This window comes from Maniola hyperantus, chromosome 11, assembly GCF_902806685.2.
Source record: "Maniola hyperantus chromosome 11, iAphHyp1.2, whole genome shotgun sequence".
NCBI lineage: Eukaryota > Metazoa > Arthropoda > Insecta > Lepidoptera > Nymphalidae > Maniola > Maniola hyperantus.
This window is the reverse complement of record NC_048546.1, coordinates 8,899,400-8,924,876: the sequence shown is the minus strand read 5'-3', so window position 1 is coordinate 8,924,876 and position 25,477 is coordinate 8,899,400. Positions and strand designations below refer to the sequence as shown.

The 25,477-nt window shown below is 36.3% G+C and overlaps 2 protein-coding genes across 2 annotated transcripts in view; one reads left to right on the top strand and one right to left on the bottom strand.

Annotated features, from left to right (window-relative positions):
* Positions 1-25,477, bottom strand: part of Su(var)3-3 (lysine-specific histone demethylase Su(var)3-3) — a 388,627-nt gene that overhangs the window by 205,687 nt on the left and 157,463 nt on the right. The gene's annotated exons all lie outside the window — the stretch shown is intronic.
* Tollo (Toll-like receptor Tollo) lies at positions 9,475-14,002 on the top strand. Its single transcript, XM_034973180.2, has one exon. The coding sequence runs from the start codon at positions 9,691-9,693 to the stop codon at positions 13,525-13,527; it is 3,837 nt and encodes a 1,278-aa protein (XP_034829071.1). The 5' UTR covers positions 9,475-9,690; the 3' UTR covers positions 13,528-14,002.

Genomic DNA, 25,477 nt, shown 5'->3' with positions numbered 1-25,477 from the left:
ATTGACACGTTTTTTGTAGAGTTCTGAAGATTAAGCCACTAAGAGTATAATTTGATTAAAGATTAATTTGATAAGAAAATTAAAACTCTTATTAGGGCTGTAGCACACATGATAATTTTAGCGTCGGCGGTTAGCGATTTTCCGAATGTATCTATTCTACTAGCGATCGATAGCAGTTACGAAAAGGCGCATTTTTCGACTGCTTCTAAGGTGTATCGCATATTGGTGGTTTGTCTTTTGATCGTGTCATTAAAATGACAGATGCCATGGTCTCACTAAATCGCTGCGGTTGAAGTTTGAGTGCATGCGAAGTGCAGTCGCTGTATAGCTTCTGATACTAATGAACGTATTGGCAGTACTGCATATTTAAATTTTGATCACTCATTGGGACCGATTCTCTTGTACACAATTTATAAACAAAACTAAATTAATAAGTCTAAATCTATGTGCTATCCTTTTCCGCATAGCAATAGATTTAGTTGTGTCGTTTTAGTTTAGTTTAGTTTAGAGATTGTGTACAAGAGAATCGGTCCCAATGAGTGATCAAAATCTACTGTTGATCCTGAAAGTATCGTGTGTGCTTTGGGCCTTAATTTAAACGATATGGCCACAAATTGTAGGTAGAGGCGCAGATGCGTACGATTGTTCGCGAGTAACAAAGTGAGCGAGTGGGCCCACGACAGTTTCTAATTGTACCGCGACAATGCGTAATCTAACCGGTCCCATTGGCAGCCACGTTGCACCTCCTAGTGGAACATTGGATGGGATGGAGTCGAATGGTGAAAATATTGGCACAATTTCAGCTCGTATTATTAGAACAGCACACTTTTTTTTTGTAAAGTTGTAAAGTTTGTGTTTAAATAATTTAATATTTCATACGTGCTTTTATACAAAACGGCTACATGATCTACAACAGGGCTTTTGGTCAAAAAATTAATTCACAAAAGCATCAATAGCTCAACGGCAAATACCCATTACGCACGGTCGATAGTTGCCCGGCATTTCAGTCGACGGGCAACTCAAGAATAGCTGTAACTTATATGGAAGTTACTGAGTCTACGCACGGAGTTGCAGCGACTCCGTGGGTAGACACGGCGACTTCCATACAAATCACAGATTCTGTCGCCGTCAACCGAATTGCCGGGCAACTAGTCGACCATGCGTAATGGGTCTTAACCGTTGAGCTATTGAGGATTTTGTGAATTTATTTTAAGACTAAAAGCCCTGTTGATAATCATGTAGCCGTTTTGTATAAAAGCATGTATGAAATATTAAATTATAATTAAACATTAAATAACACAGTCGGCTCCATTTATCACTAGTACAAGTGGCACCCCATAGCTCGCCAGGTGTCGGGACGCTCGACTAACTCCGTGCGCCAAATTGCCCGTGTTCTGATCACCGGCGCTATTGCAATTCGTTAATCGAGATCGCTTACAATTCATATTTGTTAATACCAACTTTGTATAGTCTGCGACAGATCGAAATGACAATCGGGGTATGAGGCGGGGGACACCCCACACACATGCACGTCACCCGCGCTCTTTTTAACTAGCGACCACCCGTGGTTTCTTTCCCGTGGGAATTTTGAAACATCCAGCTTTATTTCAGCTTTATCTACATTATAAAGGCAACCTTTATGCAAAGTTTTAACTTTCTAGGTCCAAGAGTATGGGCTGGGCTTGGATGAGTCAGTCAGTGAGTCAGGACTTTTCTTTTTACATATTAAACAACGTTGGTATTAACATAAATAAATAAATATATATATTTTTTACAATTAAACTTTTACATGTAGGTACTTTCGAATAGTCAAATATATATCTACCACTCATATAGGTATAATACGCGACAGGTTGAGTTGAAAATCAGGTAGGGAACGCCCCGCACACCCGCACGTCACCTGCGCTCACCCGCACCTCGTTAACGCGGGGGCTGTGCGGGTATGCGGGGCGTTCTCTCCACGATTAGCTTCTCGACCTGTCGCGTACTATACGTAGTATTATTTTAGATGGTATTATTTTTGAAACCGATTCCGAGAGTAATGAATCATAATAGCCCACACGATGCACTACTAAGGTCTCTGCTCACGTGTAAAATCTCCCCAATTGACACGCTACACAAGTACCCCGATGAAGTTTGTAAATCGCTAACAAAACACACTTAATGGAATTACGCATTAAAGCTGCAGCGATTATGCCTTTAATATAAAATGTTGTTCTACAAACTGCTTCAATCATAGACCGACGCGATTATTCTAATGAATGGGTTCCTTGCCGCAAAAGCTAATTCTGTAGAAAAAATTGGTTAAATAATAATCAATTTAAATACTTTTCCGTATATTGCGTCGTAGCAACACGTTATTTTTTTTAGTGAGCAGTGTCCATGTGGGTCGATGACAAGATCTCTGGCTAAATCGGTACATAATATATCAGAAGCTCGCGATGACGATTCCAGGCGGGTTGAATCTCCAGATTAGTACTCAAAGGCTTCAAGCACCTATCAAGTAACTACGCAATAACTCATTAAAGTTAATAATATTTGTTTTTGCTAATACATTACCCATTAGAACTTCTCTTATATTATTATTTATAACATTAGGGTAGGTACCTGTAACAAAAAGAACATTAATTAGTTAAAGTAAGAGTCGAGTAGCGTCAAAATCTTTAACCAGTAATTTTAATTGTTACTTCTACATAGGCTTACGAGCAGGATGTTAATTAGAAAATTACGTGGGAATTTATTAATAGGTCGACGGTGTACCCGATTAGATAACAAACTAGTTCATTAGCCGTTTGGGTTGGAAGTTCTGTAGTATTGAAACATCGACGTTATAACATTTATTTTAGAGCTCAAATAGATTCTTCGGGTTTTACAGGCATAGACTAAGAGTTGAACGAAAGATGTTCATTGAAAACTTGAAAATAAATGTTACCATGATGAAGTCGATAAATAACGATTTTCTGGATTTTCTCAATGATTGATGTATGAATGAAACAATTTACAATTCTCGGCCTCATCCTTAAAAAAGAGATATCAACCATACGATCTTGTGTCATTGATGAATCATACAAACAACGTTTTCATCACAAATTTTTGTTGAATAAATCCATTGATTGAAGTGAATATTATACATTTTCACGTCTACAAGATAGATCTTGTGACAGTTAACGATACCTAGGGGTAAATGAATTGTAAATTAATTCTTTTCAATTCATCGTCCACGTTTTATTAAAGGGAAAATTAAAATTATTCTAGTTAGCTTGATCGAGTGGTCGTGGTCGCTTCGTTTGCAGATACAGTAGATACATATAGACCATATTAGGCCATTTATAATTTTCAAATTTCTAGCGCATTGTCTTCCTTCATGAATTCAGAGAAGTGGAAATTAGTAACCTGTTAGCAATATAATACTTAATGTAACTAATTATTAATGGTGAAATTCATAAAGACTTGTGGCCTTATTGCGACAGCGCCTATCAATGGATTGCTATTGTTAAGCAACGTTGACCCAAGTCAGCGACTGGTGACCGACTTTGGACTTTTGTCATGAATTTGGCCTTTTCATTTCCTGCGTGTCTCAAAAGCCCGTTAAGTTTTTAACAGGTCACCCGGTTATTAACAGCTGTAAAAAGAAAACCTAAAATTTCGTTTTCTTAGTCGAGTTGTGTGCAAAAGGATCTGGGAAGCGGGAACCCATAGCATTATTATCCCAAGAAAACTCATACCATTATGTGTTTAAAGGAAATGGATCACGACTGAGAAATACGACGCTAATTTAATTTATCTAATATATCCTCAGAAAATGCACAGTCGTCTCTGGTAGTACGAAGGAAGTCTAGTTCGTAAAGGAGTGATGAAGCAGTAGCGAACAATACGGCGAGCCTCGTTCGGGGGCGGGATTGACGCGTGGTTGAGGAATGATCAGCGGCGTGGAAATGACGACTTAATGGATTATACGTGTCCGCCGCCGTCGAGATAAGTGTCGCTCGGGTATCGGCCCTGTCGCCGGAGATTAGGTACCGAAATTACAAAAATTAATAACATAATGGAAATCAACCAGGGAATCGTTTTACGCGCGATGAACCATCGTGATAACGAAAATATAAAAGATAAATTATTACGCGCCAGTTGTTCGATAATTTTATATGTTGAATTATTTATTAATGTAACTCAAATGGTTTTATTTGAATAATGTGACTAAATCTTCACTTCGTTTGATAGTTCCCTTAATTATATGGAAGAATTATTTGTTATTTAGAGCAGACGAGTAAATCTCGCTCTATCTCCACTCTCTCAAATTCACTTTCGATAAACAGAGACAGAGCTGGCTGTTTCTCAAAGAGAATTTCACAGAGTGGAGATAAAGCGAGCATTCACTCGCTTGGTCTAAATCCACCTTCACACGTCATGTGCTCAGATCTTGTCCAAACTTTCTAGTAATATAGCTAGGATTATTATTATTTCACTCTCTTCTTTCGTGAAGGGTGTGACAATAATCCAAACAAAGGGACTTCCAACTTTTCTTCTTTTAGAAGTTCAGTCCGTCTCATTACCGTTGAGCTACTGAAAGTACAAAACGTATTTTTTATTAAAGCCTAAGAAGTGGATACCTATTTATCCTACCCGCGTAGTATTGCTAGGCACTAGGCGCTAAGGAAGTCATTTCTCATTAGAGGACACGGCCTAAGAATTTACCTGGAGGATGTCTTAATCAATCAATGTTAAGTTAATCTTTAATCGAATGAATATCATCAATATAACCCTATTACGTAAAAGAACGTTAAAAGTAAAACCGACATACCTCTGTGCAGATAACTTCAAAGTTCAATAAGATAATAATAATATTTGGTAATCTTTTCAATTGGACTGTATTTTCCTAGCTAGTCTGTTCTAACAATCAATTTAGATGTACGTAACGCAGTTGTGTATGTAATTTTCTGCATTCAACAAAACAATAACTCATTATAGCAGTAAAGCAGAGGTCTTGAATCATGAAGGCAGGCGACTGACCCACATCAGAACCTACGCACTATCATCTCGACTAGGGTAACCACTACCCAGATCGCCAGATGTCTGTCGCGGAATATTTTCTCTCGATAAATAAAATCATTCCCCTACACGTAGGTACAAGGGTAAACCACACCTACCTATTCAAAATAAAACTTCTCAAAATAAAACTTGAATTTAATTTAACAATAGCTTATGCCCGCAACTTCGTCCGCGTGGACAACACAAATTCCAAACCCTTATTTTACCCCCATACGGGTTGTATTTTCAAAAATCTTAGCGGATTTCTACGTCATATTCGCTATCTGCGTGCCAAATTTCAGCCCGATCCGTCCAGTAGTTTGAGCTGTGCGTTGATAGATCAGTCAGTCAGTCACCTTTTCGTTTTATACATTTAGATTAAGATGTAATTTAGGGCTACCGTTTATAAAAAAGGCTCCACTCCACTTGCCAGAGAGTCAAGATTTTTTGATAACAACTTAACTTCAAATTTTAATGCCGGTAAAGCTTGAAATTTGAAATTGGTGTAATAGAAACAAAACAAGAAGGACACCGCTGTGCGAAAGTAAATAAAGGTTAGTTTTAATTGCTATCAAAGAAGACGCCGTGCCTCGAATCCAGCTCACTCTGCCGGTGTGTTGTGCCCTAAAAGTCGAGAGAACTGGTAGAGTCAAACTGGCAAACTACATTATCGGTCAATTGTGACTCGATTTTCAGTATGGCAAAAGTTCAATAGAAATTGAACCTATGTAAGCAGCTTATTCCAAAAATACATAAAAATAAGAAATTAGTCACAATATCCCTAACGAATGCAACAAAAACTGATTGCTGTTATGGTATATTCTAATCAAAGTTTTGAAACTTCGTTATATGTAAGGAAAATGACCGGGACAATCCTGGATTTCCTGAACAGTTGGCAACCTTAGCCCCGACAGTTGCGTGACGACTTGGAGCATCGTAAATTGAATACGGACACTTCGTTATAACGAGCGATGGATAACAACCATCTAACATACGTTAAACAGCCAACAATAACCCACGATTTACCGGCAATCTTTTCTTTTATAACATACACGCTACGCCTCTCCACTTACGACAAAAAGTCAAACGATCGCCCGCTGATCTTTTGTGGTACCAAGACGCGGGACAAACGACCCGTAGGACCCCATGTGATATATTGATTCAATATCATAGCGAAGGGCGAGATTCCCATTACAAAACCATTTGCGCTGTTGTGTAAAGGAAAGGTGCAAATCATATGGTCAAGGTTCCATCTATTATTAGATAGCATTTTCGCTTATGACATGTCACAGAACCATTTACTGCTACTTATACAGAGCTATTTACTGATACTTATATATATATATATATATATATATATATATATATATATATATATGTATACACGGACAAACTAGGTATACCTACTTGGGTATTAGCTTGCTTATTTCTATTAAGTACGAAGTACCTAGGTATCTATCTACTTTTATAGCAATTGACTCATATTCATATTATAGAATACTAGATGATGCCCGCGACTTCGTCCGCGTGGATTCAGGTTTTTAAAAAATCCCGTGAGAACTTTTTAATTTTCCGGGATAAAAAGTAGCCTATGTCCTTCCCCGGGATGTAAGCTAACTCTGCACCAAATTTCATCAAAATCGGTTAAACGGTTGGGCCGTGAAAAGCTAGCAGACAGACAGACAGACACTTTCGCATTTATAATATTAGTATGGATTACAAATGCGAAAGAGTGTCTGTCTGTCTGTTGTATGTCCAAGGCCAATCCGCTTAACCAATTTTGACGTGTACAGAGATAGCTTGCTTACGATAGGTACTTACCTACTTTTTTACTAGTATAAAATCCAAAAGTTCCCATGGGATTTTTAAAACCCTAATTCTACGGTTGCAGGTTGAAATGGCAATCGGGGAGGGAATGCCCCGCATACCTCATACCCCGATTACCATCTCCTGTGGCGGACTATACCTATTTCCTCTAGTTTTGTTAATAAATAAAACGGTTTTTTTTAATTTATTAGTAGGTACAGTTAGCGAATTTGTGGCGAATTCGAACGAAGTCTAAAATCACCAGATAAGTCGTTAATCGACATAACTTTTGATTTGTAATATAATACCATCTACTCAGTTAGTTACCGTATACAATTACCGTATAGGTAATTTTAGCAATTTGGAAAAAGCAAACATGTCAGCTGTCAATAAGCTTGTTTTATGTCGTATTATTACATCAGCTGCAAGCAACCGCAAACAATTGCATTTGGCATTATTCTTCCAATCCAGGTAAAGGAAATTATGTCCGAGAAGGCCCGAGGCACGCCGTTTGGTCAGCTTCTTGATTTTTTTTTACTCAGCCCTAAGGCCTAATGTAATATTATCTGCATCAGGATAACAAAGGATACAAATAAAACATTCTTCGAGATTAGACAAGTATCCTAACACTGTAAGAAATACCCTCGAACAAAAGGCAAATAAATAGGTACTTAATAGATACCTACATATAGCATTATACCTAGATATAACATTAGATTATAGGTAGGTAGGTAGGTATTTATTTAACCAGCTAACTTTTTCCCATGACTTCGTCCGCGTGGATTTGGGTATTCTAAAACTCTTTAAGAGTACGTTAGGACATAATAATTCAAAATTCAGGAACCTTTTTGCGTATGACCACAGTTCACGACAGGGGAACTTGTAACAAAATGTCGAGGCTTCAACGTCACTGGCAGGCGTCAAATATTGCTACAGTTGACGCTATGAAACACCTATTTTGAAATACAACAAAATAAAACCTCTGGATCTACTGCATATTATGATGCTTATGAGTCAAGACTTTAGTAAAATATGTACTGTACCTACTAGTACGTAGCTACCAGCTACCTAATGAAAAAGTTTGGAAAATGTTAAATGTTTTTTGTTTAAAATTTAAATTGCCTGAATTACCATGACCTTTTCATCGATTAGACGACTACATTTTAAGATACATAACTCATAATATTACTAACTGATGAGATTAATCGTTCAAAATCCGTTTAAATTTAAACTCCCACCACAATTTGTTTAATAAAATGCTTTCTACAAAATGAACGTCTTCCCAAAACACATAATGTTTAGATGTTTAATTTGATTACGGGTTACACGTGGAATAGCGAGAAATTATATCAAAATCGTTTAACTTAAATAAAGGGCGATTAGGGCCTGCATTCTCAGAAACTGCAATTTAGTTTAAGCAATTTGCAGTAGGAGTAGCATGTAGGAATCGTTTTAATAAAAGAGTAACTTTTCTAAATTACTTGGACTCTAAGGTATACCTTTTATAATCCGCACTCCCAGTCCGCTAGTGCGCCGGCTATGGGTTGATCATGATGATGATGAAGTTATGTAAGTAGGTACTTTAATTACTTACATTTATTTAAAAACTAGTTTTTCTTTTTTATTGAATTAAATTAAAATAAAATTTAATTTAATTTGATTCAGATTGTAAATACATACATAAATACCTACCTACCTATGTATCCTAATCAGACGTAAGTAGGTAGTGTATGTATACCAAAAAGGCACCAAGGTAAGTATAATCATTTCTAAAGATCTAAATACAACTATGTCGGTAGGTACCTAGGTATATCGATAAGAAATATTGGTAGCTATATGAATCCACTACATAAGCACCTACACGTACCTATGTTATCACTTCAGTAATGGTACAGTTTAAATAGTAAATATATAATAGTAAATATATAGTTGTAAATTTTAATTATGGACTAGAACTGGTCTGAAATAAAAGATTATTTATTTATTTATTATTTAAAAAAAGACTTGAATTTACCTACCTATCTACCTACCTGTTCTAACACTAAGTATACCAGTGTATTTGTTGAAATTGGTCTAAAAACAGTACATAATAAAATATAATCGGCACTTAAACCTTAAAAATGCACAGTCATGGCAATTAGTTTATTGCTGAAAATTAAAATAATGAGGCAAAATAACTTTTCATTTCATTAAGTATGATGAGTAAACAGTATGGCAGCATTCTTTAAACGTTCGCAATACAATTCTATTAGCGCGGCGCTCACAAGCGGCGACCTCAGCAATGCGCCAGCGCACTACCTGGGCAGCTGTCGAACTCCCCACCAAGCTCTGCGAGCTTACCCCGCAACCACTCGCCTGTCTCACTCGCACTCATTCTACTAAAAGCACGCCCGAGCCGTACAAAAAGCGGTTTTCTTACCTAGTGTTGTGTGTAACATATCAATGTGTGCATTCGGTGTATTTTTCTGACAAGCTCCTTCGTGAAGTGAGTAGAGCGAAAGGTAAAGCATCACACGAGGCGGATAGAACGTTTTAGCCCCGGGCGTCGATTTACCTGTTGGAACGCGTGAACCGGCACGGCCTTGTGCGCGAGCGCAGCGCAGGTTTTACTCGGAGTCAGTTCCACCCCAGACCTCGGCGCGGACGTGCGCGTCACGTTCCTCGTTATCGAGCGACGAGCACGATCTTGTCCAATTAGTACTTACGCGGAATAAGAAGTTGAGTGGCCGGTTAAACGTGTGCGCTCTTTCGCCTCGTTGAGATTATAAACGTAATGCGATTATGTGCAATTTAAGTGTTAAAAATTATAAACAAAACTATGCATAAGTTAAAGTGAAGTTCAGTGAAAGGAAAACAATGTGTCTGATGTGGTTTACGAGCGCTGTATTGGCGCTTAGCGCTGTTTTGCCCGCTTGGAGCGCTTCTTTGTCGGCAACGACAGGGGCGCGTTATCAAGCGCCTGATGAATGCCGCTGGACTACTGACGACGAAGACTCCGGTGTTGCATTACAATGCCGATTAAGAACCATAAATAGCGAATTAGAAAACACTAACTTCAGTGCCATCCAACCACATCTCACTGTGCGACTGCGCCTTGAATGCAGCGATGCCCTTTTCTTTCAAAGCTCTCTCTCACCCGGGAGCTTTCGACAGCTAATAGAGTTGCGGGAACTAACAATTGAATACTGCAAAATAGGAAATCTTTCTGATGGGGCTTTCACCGGTCTCCGTGAACTTAGGAATCTGACTATAAGAACTCACAATACCGACTGGTCTACAATGTCACTAGAAATTACACCTACCGCATTTTCGAGAGATGTACAGAACCTGGAACGATTAGACCTCAGTGAAAATAATATGTTGACGTTTCCTGAGGGCGCGCTTTGCTCATTACGGAACCTGGAATATTTGAACGTAACTGGTAACAGAATGAGAGATATCAGTCATTTTCAATTTTCAACAGCACACCGACATCCAACAGAGAAATGTGGGGATAACTTATTAGTCCTAGACTTGTCGCGGAATGTTATCGATACCCTGCCACCGGGCCTCCTCTCAGGCTTAAGAAGACTGCAGAAATTGTACTTGCAAGGAAATGGTCTCAATTCTGTGGCAGATAGAGCTCTTGAAGGACTTATTTCGTTAACTACTATTAGATTTTCTGACAATCAGCTGACTAGCTTGCCACCTGAACTATTTAGTGATACGAAGGAATTAAAAGAAATTTACTTAAATAACAATACAATTACAGTACTAGCGCCTGGATTATTTAGCGATCTGTTTCAACTACTAGTTTTGGATTTGTCTTACAACGAATTAACCTCAGATTGGATAAATACTTCCACATTTTCTGGATTAAAACGCCTAGTATTTCTAGACTTTTCTCATAACAGAGTGTCAAAAATGGAAATTGCACTATTTAGAGATTTACATAACCTACAAATACTGAAAATGCAAGATAATTTTATTGAGCACATTTCAGAAAACGTTTTTAGCTCGCTTAGCAATTTACATACGTTAATATTATCAAATAATAGACTCACAAACGTTGAAAGTTTTTCATTCATTGGCTTGCCGGTTTTATCTGTCTTATCCATTGACAGCAACCGCATTTCAAAAATACACCCGCATGCCTTGCGCAACTGCACTTCTTTACAAGATTTACACATAAATGGAAATCGATTAGACGAAGTTCCTATAGCCTTGAAAGAAATACCTCAATTGAAAACCCTAGATCTCGGAGAAAATTTAATAGTAAGCATCGAAAATGCTTCTTTTATGACAATGCAACAGATGTACGGATTGCGACTAACTGAAAACAATATTGGAAACATCAGCAAGGGCGTATTTGACAAAATGACATCACTGAAAATTTTAAACCTCTCTAGAAATAAAATTCACAAAATAGAAGCCGGCGCTTTTGATGGAAATATTAACTTACAAGCAATAAGACTAGATGGAAATTACTTGACCGACATTGGCGGACTTTTCGCCAAGTTACCTAATTTGGTATGGTTGAACATTTCCGATAATCGCCTAGAATGGTTCGATTACGCTATGATTCCAACTGGATTGCAGTGGCTGGACATTCACGCTAACAGAATTGCTGAACTTGGGAATTACTTTGAAATTGAATCTCAGCTATCGCTTAGTACTTTCGACGCCAGTTCTAATAGGTTAACGGAGATTACTGGAAGTGCAATACCTAACTCTGTGGAGATGCTGTATTTGAATGACAATTTAATATCCAAAGTTCAGTCCTACACGTTCTTTAAGAAACCCAATTTAACTAGAGTGGATTTGTACGGAAACAAAATAACAAGTTTGGACCCGAACTCTTTAAGAATATCTGCTGTTCCGCAAGATAAATCAGTACCAGAGTTTTTTATTGGAGGAAATCCATTAGAATGCGACTGTACAATGGAGTGGTTACAAAAAATAAATACTGGAAATAGAGCTCGGACTCAACCTAAGTTAATGGACTTGGACAGCATTTACTGTAAATTGCTCTACAACCGTGGTAATGCATACGTACCATTAGTAGAAGCTGCTCCACACCAGTTTTTATGTAAATACGATTTCCATTGCTTTGCACTCTGTCACTGTTGTGATTTTGACGCATGTGACTGTGAAATGACATGCCCAAACAATTGCACTTGTTATCATGATCAGTCGTGGTCTGCCAACGTTGTGGAATGTTCTAATGCTGGATATATTAATTCATTACCTGAAAGAATACCAATGGAGGCCACGCAGCTGTATTTGGATGGCAATGATATAAAAGTTTTACCAAGTCACGCATTTATCGGCAGAAAAAGATTGAAAATACTGTATCTAAATTCATCACACATAGAGAACATTCACAATAGGACATTTAATGGATTAAAAGAATTAGAAGTTCTACACCTAGACTACAATAGCTTGACAGTGGTTGAAGGGCAAGAATTTGACGGCCTAGATAATTTACGTGAATTATACATAAACAATAATAAAATCAAAACAATAGGAAAAGAAATGTTCAATCATATGTCACGGCTGAAAATACTACACCTTCATCATAACAGATTAGTAACGTTAACAGTGTGGCAAATCAATCCTGCAATTACTTCAATCACACTATCTGAAAACCCTTGGTCATGTGATTGTGAATATACGGAGATGTTTCGGGAATGGACTAAACGCGTAAGCTCCATAACCGATTTATCAAGCATACGATGTGTATATTCAAAAACTAACAGCTCAGAAATAGCAATGTACAATGCAAGCATATTCAATGACACAAACTCCGGCTTCCAAATCAGTGATGAAAATGGTACGATATGCACTGGATTACCAAGCATAAACAACAGTATAAATGGCAATTTGACAGCTACAAAAACCATTATGACTAATGAAGAAGTACAAGATTACATTCCGTTGCTTTGTGTAGCTCTAGGAGCAGTCCTACTAGTGTTAGTTGTGATTACGATTGTTTTTAAATATAGACAACCAATGAGAGTGTGGTTCCATTCCAAATTCGGTGTGCGGCTGTTCTATAAAGCAAGTGATATAGACCGTGACGATCGTGAAAAGCTATACGACGCTTTTGTGAGTTATAGTTCCAAAGACGAAGCCTGGGTGACTGAGAAACTAGCGCCAGTATTAGAACGCGGAGATCCTCCTTATAAACTGTACTTGCACTATCGTGACTTCCCAGTGGGTGGTTATGTGGCCGACAATATAATACAAGCAGTAGAATCGTCGCGTCGCACTATAATGGTGCTCAGTGAAAACTTCATAAAATCCGAATGGTGTCGTTTTGAATTTAAATCAGCCCATCATCAAGTGTTAAGAGATAGACGAAAAAGACTCATAGTAGTGATACTAGGTGAAGTGCCCCAAAAGGACCTAGATCCTGATATAAGACTGTACTTAAAGACTAATACGCATTTTAATTGGGGTGACAAATTGTTCTGGGAGAAACTACGATTCGCGTTACCCGATGTTCCTGATAAACAGAGGTGTCGGGGCATGCCGAGCCCGGGAGCCGGCGCCGTGCCAATGCATCGACATCATCACCCAAGAAACCATTTGGGTGCGTTACCACCGCCGCCGGTGCACGGCGCCCATCCCGTGCTGCCCCCACACCCCTCCCATACCCAACATCAGATGCCAACACGAGGCTCGCCTCGTAATCTCTCCGTCCATGTGTAGTTTAAAACGAACTGAGACTGAAGTGTCGTGGACTGACGTGCAGTGACTATAAGTGTTAATGTGATGCCTAGTCGGTTATCGTATGTATTGTAAATATACCTTTTAATAATAGTCATAGAATAAGATTGTAAATAGCTTGATTACCGATTACAAAAAGCATTTGTCGTTTTAAGTTAGCGTCAATCACAAACGTGGTCAATGTATGATTAATGATTTGTCTTTGTACAAAACTTGTATTAGGCCTAATAAGGCTGTGCTTGCTGGACAAAACTAGCCGACTAATACGATACTTAAATAGTAGTTAAAAATGGCGCTGTTGCCGCAATCTGTGATAAATTAGTTATAGATAGTTATTTTTCGTATCATTAATGTATATTTTGTAATTTAGTCATGACGAAAGTTATTTATTGTAAAAATTCAAAAATGGACTGTGTCAAAAAGTGATAAAGAGAATAAAATACGATTTTAAATGAAACTTAGTTTTTTTCATAGTTTTATATTTATTGAGCCAAGTGAAATAAAATAATACTACAATTTTACAAGGACAAACATCCTGAATAATTTCACATTGTACAATACAGACTAATTAATTTTACATTTTTGGCAAACAATAAATATGTATTAGCAAATCAAATTTTACATTTCTAAATAACAATAAATTATTATATCAATAAAATTACAAAAATAACTAAATAAGTCTTTAGCATAACTATTAATACAATCACATGTCAAAATTCTACTTACATGTGTGTCTAGTAGGAGCATGAAATGCAAAAGTTTCTGTTTTCAAAAATCCTTTTTTAGTGTTCACCTACCTTAGGTAAATACTAAGAAAGAATTTTTGAAAATTTATCACCTAATGGTCGATGCACATTAGCAGCGAATAGAATCGAAATCCTAAAATATTACATAGCATATTAACGTTTATCTCCAACACGTAATTTGTAAAAGTGATTTACATGATGGATGGAGACAAAACTAAATATGCTAAAAAAATGCTATGTAAAATTTTACAAATTTGAGTTTTAATGTAGTACGTAAATAACGTAATATACGGGTACATATAACGATAACGGGTACATATAACGATTAACTTGATGTTTTTACTTGTCGATATTAATCGTGGTATGTTCCCGTTATCTACATTAAAATATGTCAAACCACGAAATAAGTTTAAAATCATTAGTTTACAATTTCGCTTCGATTCGCTATGTCAATGGGATTCGATCTAACGGGATTCAATAGGTAACGATGAAAATATACATCGGGCATACGACAGATATACATAATATATACATAAATAAAAATGAAACATATCCTATTTACTTTAATTACTTTAATTAAAAAAATTACACTCATTAAATCATAAAATTCATAACAAGGTGCCAAATTGTGAAATAAATCTTAAACTTAAACGTGAAATTTTACCCAAATATAGAATAGATAATGATGTTAACGTAAAGTACATTTTAAATTTTGTCTAAAACAAAATAAATAAAATTAAAATAAAACAATTTTTTGAATGGCTATACTTACCTTAAATTATGCTAAAATTAAAACCTAATATTACTACACCTGAATAGTAAATACGAGACTTAAATACTTAAAAATACTACACTTACTTAATAGGGTATTTTACATCAAGCGAAAAAAACCCTTAAAAATGTATAAACAAGATATTATTAGCAATACCTAAGCAATCGAATAAAGTTAATTTCAGTCTATTATTAAATTAAATATTAATGAATTTTATGATTTATTTTAAAAATTTCACTTGTTTATCTGTTTCTTCTGTTTTTTACTAACATAAAAACAACATCTTAATCTTAGCAAATACATTTAATACCAACTCAACATTACCTTAGATGACTGGCTGTTATATCATAAAATAATTACCTACTGTGTAAACTACATATATTTCCTATCAAAAATAATATTTCTTAATGGTTCTTCTTAAGTTAATCTGTTTATCATTTCCAGTTAATCCATATGCACCCTAACAGAAATTTTACAGTTAAGAATATTAATGTATACTAAGAACAAAGAAACTGAGAATAAAAAAATTACAAAGCATTATTAAAACCTAGCTAAAAGCTATAAAATTCTACTTAAAACTCAATTTCTATACTAAATTTTCATGCGGTAATAAAATTTCTAGCAAAATAATAGTAGAGCCGACATGCCATTGAAGTAAGTCGAGTTATTTAACCGAGCTTCCATAGGCGAGCATATTGCATATCAGGTTTTTATGTGAGGAAACGGGCGTCGACCGCGAGCCTTCAATCTCAGTTAACGAGACTTCGCCCCGCAGCCCTAAGTAGGTGTGAAACAACTGGAGACGGGAACAAAAGCGTTTGGTACCTTCTATGTTACATCGAGATTGCATTTATGGGATTCGCGCAACAATGTAGTCGGATATGGTGAGCGCAAGGTTATCAAGGTAAGCTGTGGAATTTGTTAGAATAATGTAGAGAATGAGATTAGCAAGTAGATAAGCAAGAGTCAAAATATGAACACATAGGTATATTTGTCTAGAAGTTTTAGTGTAAATTTTTACAAAAAAAATATAAAAGGAACCTATTCAAAAAAACATTTAGTTATTAGATAACACCCGCGATTTCGTCCAAGTGGTTTAAAGATTTTTAAATATAATATAGTGGGAGATGTTTGATTTTCCGGTATGAAAAGTAGCCTATGTCCATCCCCATGATGCAAGCTATCTCTGTAACAAAGGGCTTTGAATATTTTGGCCTACATAGTCCGCCATTTTACTTTTTTCCAAAATAGCTTTTGAAGACAAAAGAAAATGGCGAACATATTATAAGTAGGTCAGGCCAGGTAGTACAGTACAAAGTAATGTACATTTAGAACAAGATAGCAAATTTGTTGCCCCTGTCATTGAGACCGACAAAACGTCATATAGGTATGAGTGACAGAGACAGCGCTCTATAAAGCCGAAATGTCTTTCTAAAGGCCGATGTACATTACTTTCTGCCGCGTACTGTACTAAAATATTCAAACCCCTTTCGTCAAATCCATCGATGTCAGTAGAGCTCGGAGTTGTGCATTCCACTGTCAAAACTGTCAAACATAAATAATAATAATATGTCCCGTCACCATAATGGACAGTACCTACTTTGAAATTGGTCGGTTTTGACAGTAAAACTTAGACCTCTAAGTCTAAACTCAGTAATCTGGAATAGGGTCTTGGACTGTAGTAATAAAATGATGTAATTTTTTGTATAGCGGTAGTTTATGGGGCTAGAAAAATAATTTAAAAAACCATGATTTTCATTTATTTTAGCATGAACGTCACGCTGTACGGAAGGTGAATAATGACGTCACAATCCGTGAACGACAATTTTTTTCAATTTTTAAACATAAAATAGTAATTTAAGTAATTAATTAGAGTAAGTATACTTTCTGCGGGAAAATATTTTTTATGTTAAATAATTTAAAATTATTTGTCGTTTACGCGTTGTGACGCTTTTGTTTCAGCATGACGTTTATATAGTTTTTTTTAAATATATCAAAAAAATGATTTTTTTAACTATTTTCTTTAATAATGAATTCTAGCCCCATTAACTGCCGCTATAAAAAAACACGTCATTTTATTACTACAGTAGTAAGACCCTATTCTGGTTTTGGAATCGACGCCAATCTTTAATTTAAATCTGTATACTGATTGATAAAAAACCCTTTCAGGAAGAAATACCTAATAAGTAAAAGCTTTAACACTCACAGTCACACACATTCTTATATTATGTTTTTTTTAATGTATAAAACGGGTACATACCACGATGAATCTTTGTTTTTATTTGTCGATATTTTGTCGGTATGTACCCGTTTTATACATTAAAATATGTCGTTAAACCACGAAATAAGCTTAAAATCATTTTTTTATTTATTTTATAAAATAGAGTGCGTACTGCGTATATACCTGTATGTTAAAGTTTTTAGTTAATAGTTAAATAATAATAAAATTTTCAAACAAAATATAAATAAAAGGGCTTAATGTTTCAGAAGCTCTTGAAACATTTATTTTTTTAACACTGTGACTTTTTGATAACTGCATTATTCTCTCGCCAAAAAGTGACATGGAAAGTGGGTCACTTATTTTTGACATTGACATTTACTGCATTATCAGAACCCAAAAAAATCTGTCACAAAATATCTAAGATGCTTTTTGGTTTTAATAGACGTTATATGCACACACTTTATATTTATTTATATATTTGCTCTATGTGTCAACTGTCAAATTAAAAGTACAAAATTGTACTTTTGACATGCCAGTGTCAACCTAGAGCAAAAATGGCAAGAGCGTTATCAAAATGTATGAGTACATGTATGTGTACAGTAATCAGAAGTCTCAAGATTATCACGTTACTTCGACAAAAAAGCATCCTGCAAACGTATTCTGGCATTTAATTTTTCTTTATAGATAAAACATATTTTACTACACTAGGTGCTCAAAACATAGGCCATCAATAGTCTAATCTTCCTAATCTATCATGTATATCTGTTAACAATTGACAGATAACTCATACAAACATAGCGTGTAAAGGAAATTAATTACGCAGATAATGAAATAGGTAGTTAGAGTGATCCAAGCATATTTTACAAATTATTAATTATACTATAAGTAATTATTAATTATACCTACATAAGTATCTATTACATTTTAATAATGTCTTGAGATATAGAATTGCCTGTGATTTACGAATAGAAAAAATTGCAAGTACTGCTAATACATGCTGTTTACTCATTTTCATTAATTAATCGGTCAGTAAATAGGTACAAACATGGGACAAAATGCAAGAAAATCTACTGTTTTGAACAGTTTTGTGTTCCTGCTTATTAAAATATTGGGGCCTTCTACGCAAGCGCGCTTTATTTTAGTGTAGTTTTCACTAACCAGAACTAAAAAACAAAAGTTTTTTGGTAAAATCTGAATAACGTGTAGGTGTTACTTAAACCGATCATACAATGTGAACTTAAAGATACAAGTAGTAACGCACTCTTCGCGACCCGGTCGCCTCGACTCATAAATTCAGCTAGAGAACACCGAGGTGAAAAAATAAACGCGACGCGGCGCTGTGTACAACATTAATCAGAGCTCTGAGAAGGCGTAGAGAATTTATTTTACGATTGTTACAGCACCGATGAAACGTTAAAAATGCTGTCGGGTTTATATTGAAACATTCGAGGCATTGTTCGAGCCGATCGCTCAGATAACGCACCGCGGTTCCGACTCCTCTCCCACCGTCTTGTTGATTTTCCAACCTAAACCGACGAATGCCCGTAACTAGTTTCTTTTTTATTAGTACTGGTTTAGTGTGGAACGGAACGCGACTCCATATCGATGCTACGATTAAACTCTCGAGATATCATAATCACCGGTCTGTGCGTTTATCGAACATATAATCGGAGAGCGGCAATAAATTTGTCTCATTTTAATATCCTAGAGCGTTTAATGTGCGGCCCCGATGTTTGGACTCGAGATCTCGTTAGAAGCGGAGTAAAAAACTGGGCAGTACCCGCGCCACTCGCGCTCGCGCCCGCGCCATATCGAAGAGTTCAACGCTGCCGCATGTCACACCTCTGTCTACAGAACAGTCATAATATCTTTAATCATTATTTTCGTTGTATACTTAAAAGAGAGAATAGTAAAAGTATTCAATGACACTAAACACTTTTCTATACTTAATATTTTTAGGGTTTTTTTGTACAGCAAAAAAATTTGGTACAGCAATAGCAAGCAACTCGGAGTAGGATATAAGCAGTTTTTATCCCATAAAACCAAAGAGTTTCCACGGGATAAAAAATGTAAATATCCAAGCCGACGAAATCGTCGACATCTTTTATAGTATTATTAGAAATGCGAAAATGTGTTTGTTCTTCAATCACGCCGCAACTGAGCAACGGGTCTAAATTTTGCGGACCGAAAATTGGTTTGAACGAGATCTAGTAAGTAGTTTTTCATTTATCGAGCAAAATGTCGATAAAATATGATTGTAGTACGGAACCCTCGTTGCGCGAGCCTGACTCGCACCGGCCGGTTTTTTTTATATGAGCTAAAGACTAGGAGAGTAGCATAGGCTACTTTTTATCCTGGAACACCAAAGAGTTTCAAGAGAAAATCAAGCCTAAATCCACGCAAATGAATCGCAGGCATCATCTACTTAATATTATTATGGAAATGAGAACAAACACAATGAGCGATAATAAATACCGCGCGTAAATAGTGTCGGCATCTCTAATAAGATGTTGAGTGATTACATAACTCTTGTGAACTAGAGACTAATTAACACCGTGCCTTGATGAGAAAGATGCCTGAAGATAACAGCTAAAATGATTATAGTCTCGAAAGCTCGTTATGTAAAAAAAATTAACAATAGCGATGACTTATTATTTAAGTAAGCGTCACTTTTTGTGGCTATTATTACAAGCGAGTTATAAAATAATTTGATGTATTTATTTTATTTTGAAAAGGGTTACACGGATAGGGTTTCTACTTTTTTGTTGTACCACCTAAACTTATTTTTCAGGGTTCTTAGAGATAGTTATGTACCTATAATCTATATACATTTTTTTTTTAATTATAAATCCCCCAAGTCTTCCTCTTCCTAGCATTTTGTCCCGGCGTATGCCAGAATCCGCTTTCCTCCTAAATCGCTTGCACTTAGCATGATCTATAGTACCTTCAATTCGAAGACCGTTGGCTCATGCATCTACTTGTACTATAAGTCTGCCGTTTTTGCGGCCGACTAACTTCGGGACCACTAGCCAGCAACGGGTAAGTTACGGCACCTGTGCCCACGTTTGGAGGCTAGCGCGGTATGTGACCGAAACAGAGCTACCGCGGATGTGCTCGTTACGGATTCTCTCCGGACGAGTTACGCCTAACATCCACCTAAGCATCTTTATTTCGTTGGTGTGCAGATCGCGAGAATTTTTCGTGTCAGCGCTGGTCAGGCTTCATAAAGCATGCCATAGAGTGGAGCCCTAATTTATATGAGATAATATTCGATCCTACGAGGCTATCTACTGTTCCCAGACTGTTCCTAATTACATGCAGCACTTTTTGAGATTATCATTGTGAAATTGGTTTGACAAGGAAGTCTGACTTTAAAATAAGTAGGTATGTAAGAATGAAGACAATGAAAATAATAAAACAAAATTATTTGTTTCACTAAGACAAACACATTATACGAGTAAATTGACTACATTGTTTACCTCAGCTCGATACGGTTACTTTATTATGATTTCACTCTTACTTAAGATTGTGTGCTCAAAACAAATATTTATTCCGGTGCTACCGTGTCGTGTGGTCCCTTGTTCCTGGACCTCATACATGGAATTTAAGTGACACCTCGTAATATAGCGGGTGCAATGTTTGGCTAAATATTCTGCTTCCGTTTGGTGAAAGAGATTTTTGTGTCAGTTTTATTACACCTCTATTTTTATTGACATTCACGTTTGTTCAAGAAGTACAGACATAGATTAAAAATTATTTTACCTCACCTCACTTTATATCTACAGTGTTGACTCATTACCTCCCAGCCAAAACCCTTGGACCTAGATACAGTGCGACAAGACTCTCTTGGCACTTGGATGACATTGACAGGGGGGCGCTGTTGGAAAACAAAGGCTTAGAATATTCAAACAAGAACAAAGGGGACACTTGACGACAACTTAAGTTCCGATTATCGCGACGCGCCACTATAGCCTTGTCGCACTGTAGCTGAAATTTTGCACAGAGGTTCCCTTTATAAAGACGACAAGGACTAAGGCCTGATTTTTGAAGAGGATTGATATTTTTGCCAAAGCCGCAGGCGGCGCTAGTCAATGATAAATGCGAAAATGTCCGGCCCATACGTTTAATCGATTTTGACGGGTAAAAAAATAGCTCGCATCCTGAAAAATTAATAGAGTTTTCCGGTGACTTATTACAATGTATTTTTTAATCTACATAGCTTGTTCGAGCGTATCAAAGTACGAGAAAGATTATTATTATTCCATCCAGTTACGAACAACGATTACGTTCAAATTATAGTCTAGCCATTATGAAACCAAACAATATCACGTGGGTGACTCATCACGCTAACGATCCCGATTGGACGAAACAATTTCGAGTCAAATTATACGCTGTTACAACGACTACCTTAATTAAGTTGCCTGCACGAGATTAATTCGATTATCAGATTCTTATTTCAATTATATTAACAGGGCGTTATTATTTCGACGGAGCTATTTGTTGCTACGTTGTTTGGCCGATATCAATCTCTCCGGCTCTATGTGGGAATACAAATGCTATCAATATTTACCGTTGAAAGTTATCTTATTAAATTTATCAACGGTGTTGGAATTAGAAAAATTCTTGTACAACTGAATTCCTGTAGGTGTATAGGTATATTTGTAAGTTCATTGTCAGCACGATTTAAAAATACGACTTGCCACTTTTTCTTAACATATTTGCAACTCCAACTTCCAATAGGTAAAAACCGTTTGATTGAACAGAATAAAAAATACACTATGTCCTTCTTCGGAAGACAAACTATCTTTGTACCGGTGAAAATCGGTTGAACCATAGTTTTATTATGGGTTGAACGGATGGGCCGCGAAAAGCTAGCAGACAAGCAGACACACTTTCGCGTTTATAATATTAGTTTGAAATATTATTTAAAAACTATAAGGTCAACTATAGAACAAAGTCAATAGATATTTTCTCTATAAAAAAGAATTTATTTATTTATTTTTATTGACACTTTATTGCACACAACACAAAGTAAACACTGAAAAAACACAATACAGGATCTTATTCTAATAGATGTAGCATGCAAAGGCAGCCTTATCGCTAAAGCGATCTCTTCCAGGCAACCTTTGACGAAAGGAATCACGAAAGCACGGGTTGGTGCGGCAGCCGAAAATGGCCCTAGGTATTATTATAAATTAGACTACATACACAGTACATTCTAATAATACACAAATATATATACCTATATACATATCTCTATAATATACTACATAATTCTGTTTACATAGATAAATAATAGTTCTTCAAAGAATGAAAAATACATAACAATAAATTTTCCCCGTACGTAAACCAAATTATTTTAATAGGTAAGATTGAATAGCCTAATCATTATTTTTGACGTGCCTACATAAACATTTACTATCGGTAATACGTAATAACACTCCTATTAAGTATCGCTACAAATTGACGAAAGAACAAATTAATTCATCCTAAATGTAACAAGCCAAATAGGACCGTTACGTTGAGTGAGGCGCTCGATATTCTGTGATGGTTACAAGTATTTAATGGCGAGATAAAATCTTTACAAAGGCGATTCGGAACATTCCCGTTTTGGTACTTACGTTCTCGCAGACACCTATGCTCCAATCTAGCAGATCAATAACCAGTGTATATGAACTTTCGAAGTGTAAGCTGTGCTCGAGTATAGAACTTAAGGCAGGAGGTGTGGTCGGTCATATTATAGTGGCGTAAATCTAACATTTTGACCCCGTGTGTTGGTACCTAACCCAAACTCTGCGTCGTCAATGCCTTGAGACTATGCAAATAATAACTAGGTACCGAAACTTAATTGTTCTGTATCTTCTGTACATATTACGTTGTTAGGCATAATATCGTGATATTTTTAATATCTAACAAGTAGGTTTCATGTAGTAAAATGTTTATTTTATTAAAATAAATCTATAATCACGACCAATTCCTTCGTAGTAAAATGTTCTATATATCAAAGTTAAAATCAAAGCCTTATTCAAATTAGGTACTATTGTACACGTTTTGATTGTCAATTGTTGAATTTATTTAATTGACGTAATGGCGATAATTACTTGAATATGTAAACTTAAAAACTAAAGCTGTGAGGGTTCCAAACGCGCCCTGTCAGCTTAAATCCTTAAATTTTTATCAAAAAAAAAACTGCTCGCGAAACTAGCGCAGACAACTTCAGCTAAATTCTAGACATACTTCGTTTTTATTAATAAAGTCATTTTGCTGTATTCTAGAACTTTTTACTACATGTTTTTGAATAAATTAGTAAATCATTAAAGGTATTAATTGTTGTCATTAGGTGAATTTAAATAATACGAATCTTAACTTCCTAAATAAAATCAACAAAAATAATCACAGCGCGTCTTAAATTTCACATTAAACTTTTCATCGTTTTTAGAACACAGGTTTTACGTTAAGCTGGTAGCTCGGACTATAGCATTCGTTTTATGCAGAAAAAACAAGAACAGAAGAGATTTGAAATGCAATCAAATCGTCTCAAGATGGCGTGGCTGCCGTCACACCCAGCGAAAGCAACCGAGCCCGCTTTGTTTGACACACGAATTATCCGTCAGCTTTTGCTCATTAATGGTGGGTTTTATTTGCTCTTATTTAATTTAGCATTTATTCAATCTGCCCCTGGCACGATACGCATTGTGCGCTGTGTTCTCTCTCACCTTTTGTGTGGGGTGCGCATTCAGCGAGGTGTCGGGATGTGTTCACGACTCGCGGCTCAGTTTACGCGTTTAACTCCGGTACCTTTCATCGCGCACAAAACGTAATTGAATCCCACAGAATCCTACGCACTCCGTAAGATTTAATAGGGCATTTAAACACTCGCATTGGCCATTGTGCATCGGTTTGGAGCGCAATTATTCATCGCGGACCGCAGCGCTAGCTTTCCGCGGGGCACCGTGTGTTAGACAAAGTGTGCCGTAACCGCCGTGTGCGGTTCCACATTTATTAACATAAACTAAATGCCGTACAAATATGCGGATATGCGAATTCACGCGAAATATTAATTTGCAGCCATTGGTTAAACGCAATTTCGCAGAGTCGGGTTAATGAATTTCAATTTTAAATTTGTTTATCTCTACTTACTCTCTATTTACTACCATTTTTAAATACGTATTCTGATTAAAATTACAATCTTAAAATCATTACTTAACTACTTAGGAATATCAAATGTTGCCTTAATTGTATCCTACAAACATCTTACCATCACATTATTCAAACAAATAAGTAAATTATTTGATTTCAATTCTATCACTTTGAATTATTCTATGTTTCAAATACCAATAAGCTACAATTAGAAGCTTAAAGGTTCCTTACGTCTAAAGTCTAAATGGTACATATGCAAAACTGTTAGGTACTACGATCATAATAATATTTTATCTTCAATATGCGTATACATAATTACAACAGCATGTACCGAGACGCTCGACATGAAGCCGCGTACAAATTCCTAACGAGCGTCATACCCCGGAGGCATAATCCTTTACGTTACCACTTTACCGTGGTATTAAATTTAACTAGAAGTCCGTAACTGATGTAAGAACAAATTAGACTCAATATGCAAGTTGGAACCTATCATGGCCTACCATCTTGGAGCATCTTGGACATTCATGACGTACGACGCAGATGAGATTATTTAAGCTACATGCACACAGTAACAAATAGATACCTTTTTAAATATTTATATAAACTAGCGCTTGGCTGGAATCAGACCTGGTGGCAAGTGATGATACAACCAAAGATGGAGCGCGCTTGCCTAGAAGATGCCTATTCACTCTTGACTTGAAGGCACCCATATTAAAATTGAAGGAGAAAACTGATACTGGAAGGGCGTTCCATATCCTAGCGGTTCGAATTAGAAATGAGGAGGCAAATCGCTTCGTATTAGGTAACTGTTTGAAAACATTTGCGCTTACGAATATTGATACATCAATGAGGCCGGAAAATTTACAAAATCGATTAGTCCTATTTTGTCGCACTACATTTATAAATTGAGGAGCTGGCGAACAACACAGCGAACAACACTGTATTTACACGAAATTAAATACAGGAAGAGCAAAACATTTAATGAAAACTGTAATTGTACCGCATTGGGTCAGTACCTACCAACTCTACCAACTACCGGACAGCTAAGTTAGA

Excerpts from the sequence above, each read along its gene's own strand:
- Tollo (XM_034973180.2), top strand. The coding sequence starts at position 9,691 with ATGTGTCTGATGTGGTTTACGAGCGCTGTATTGGCGCTTAGCGCTGTT.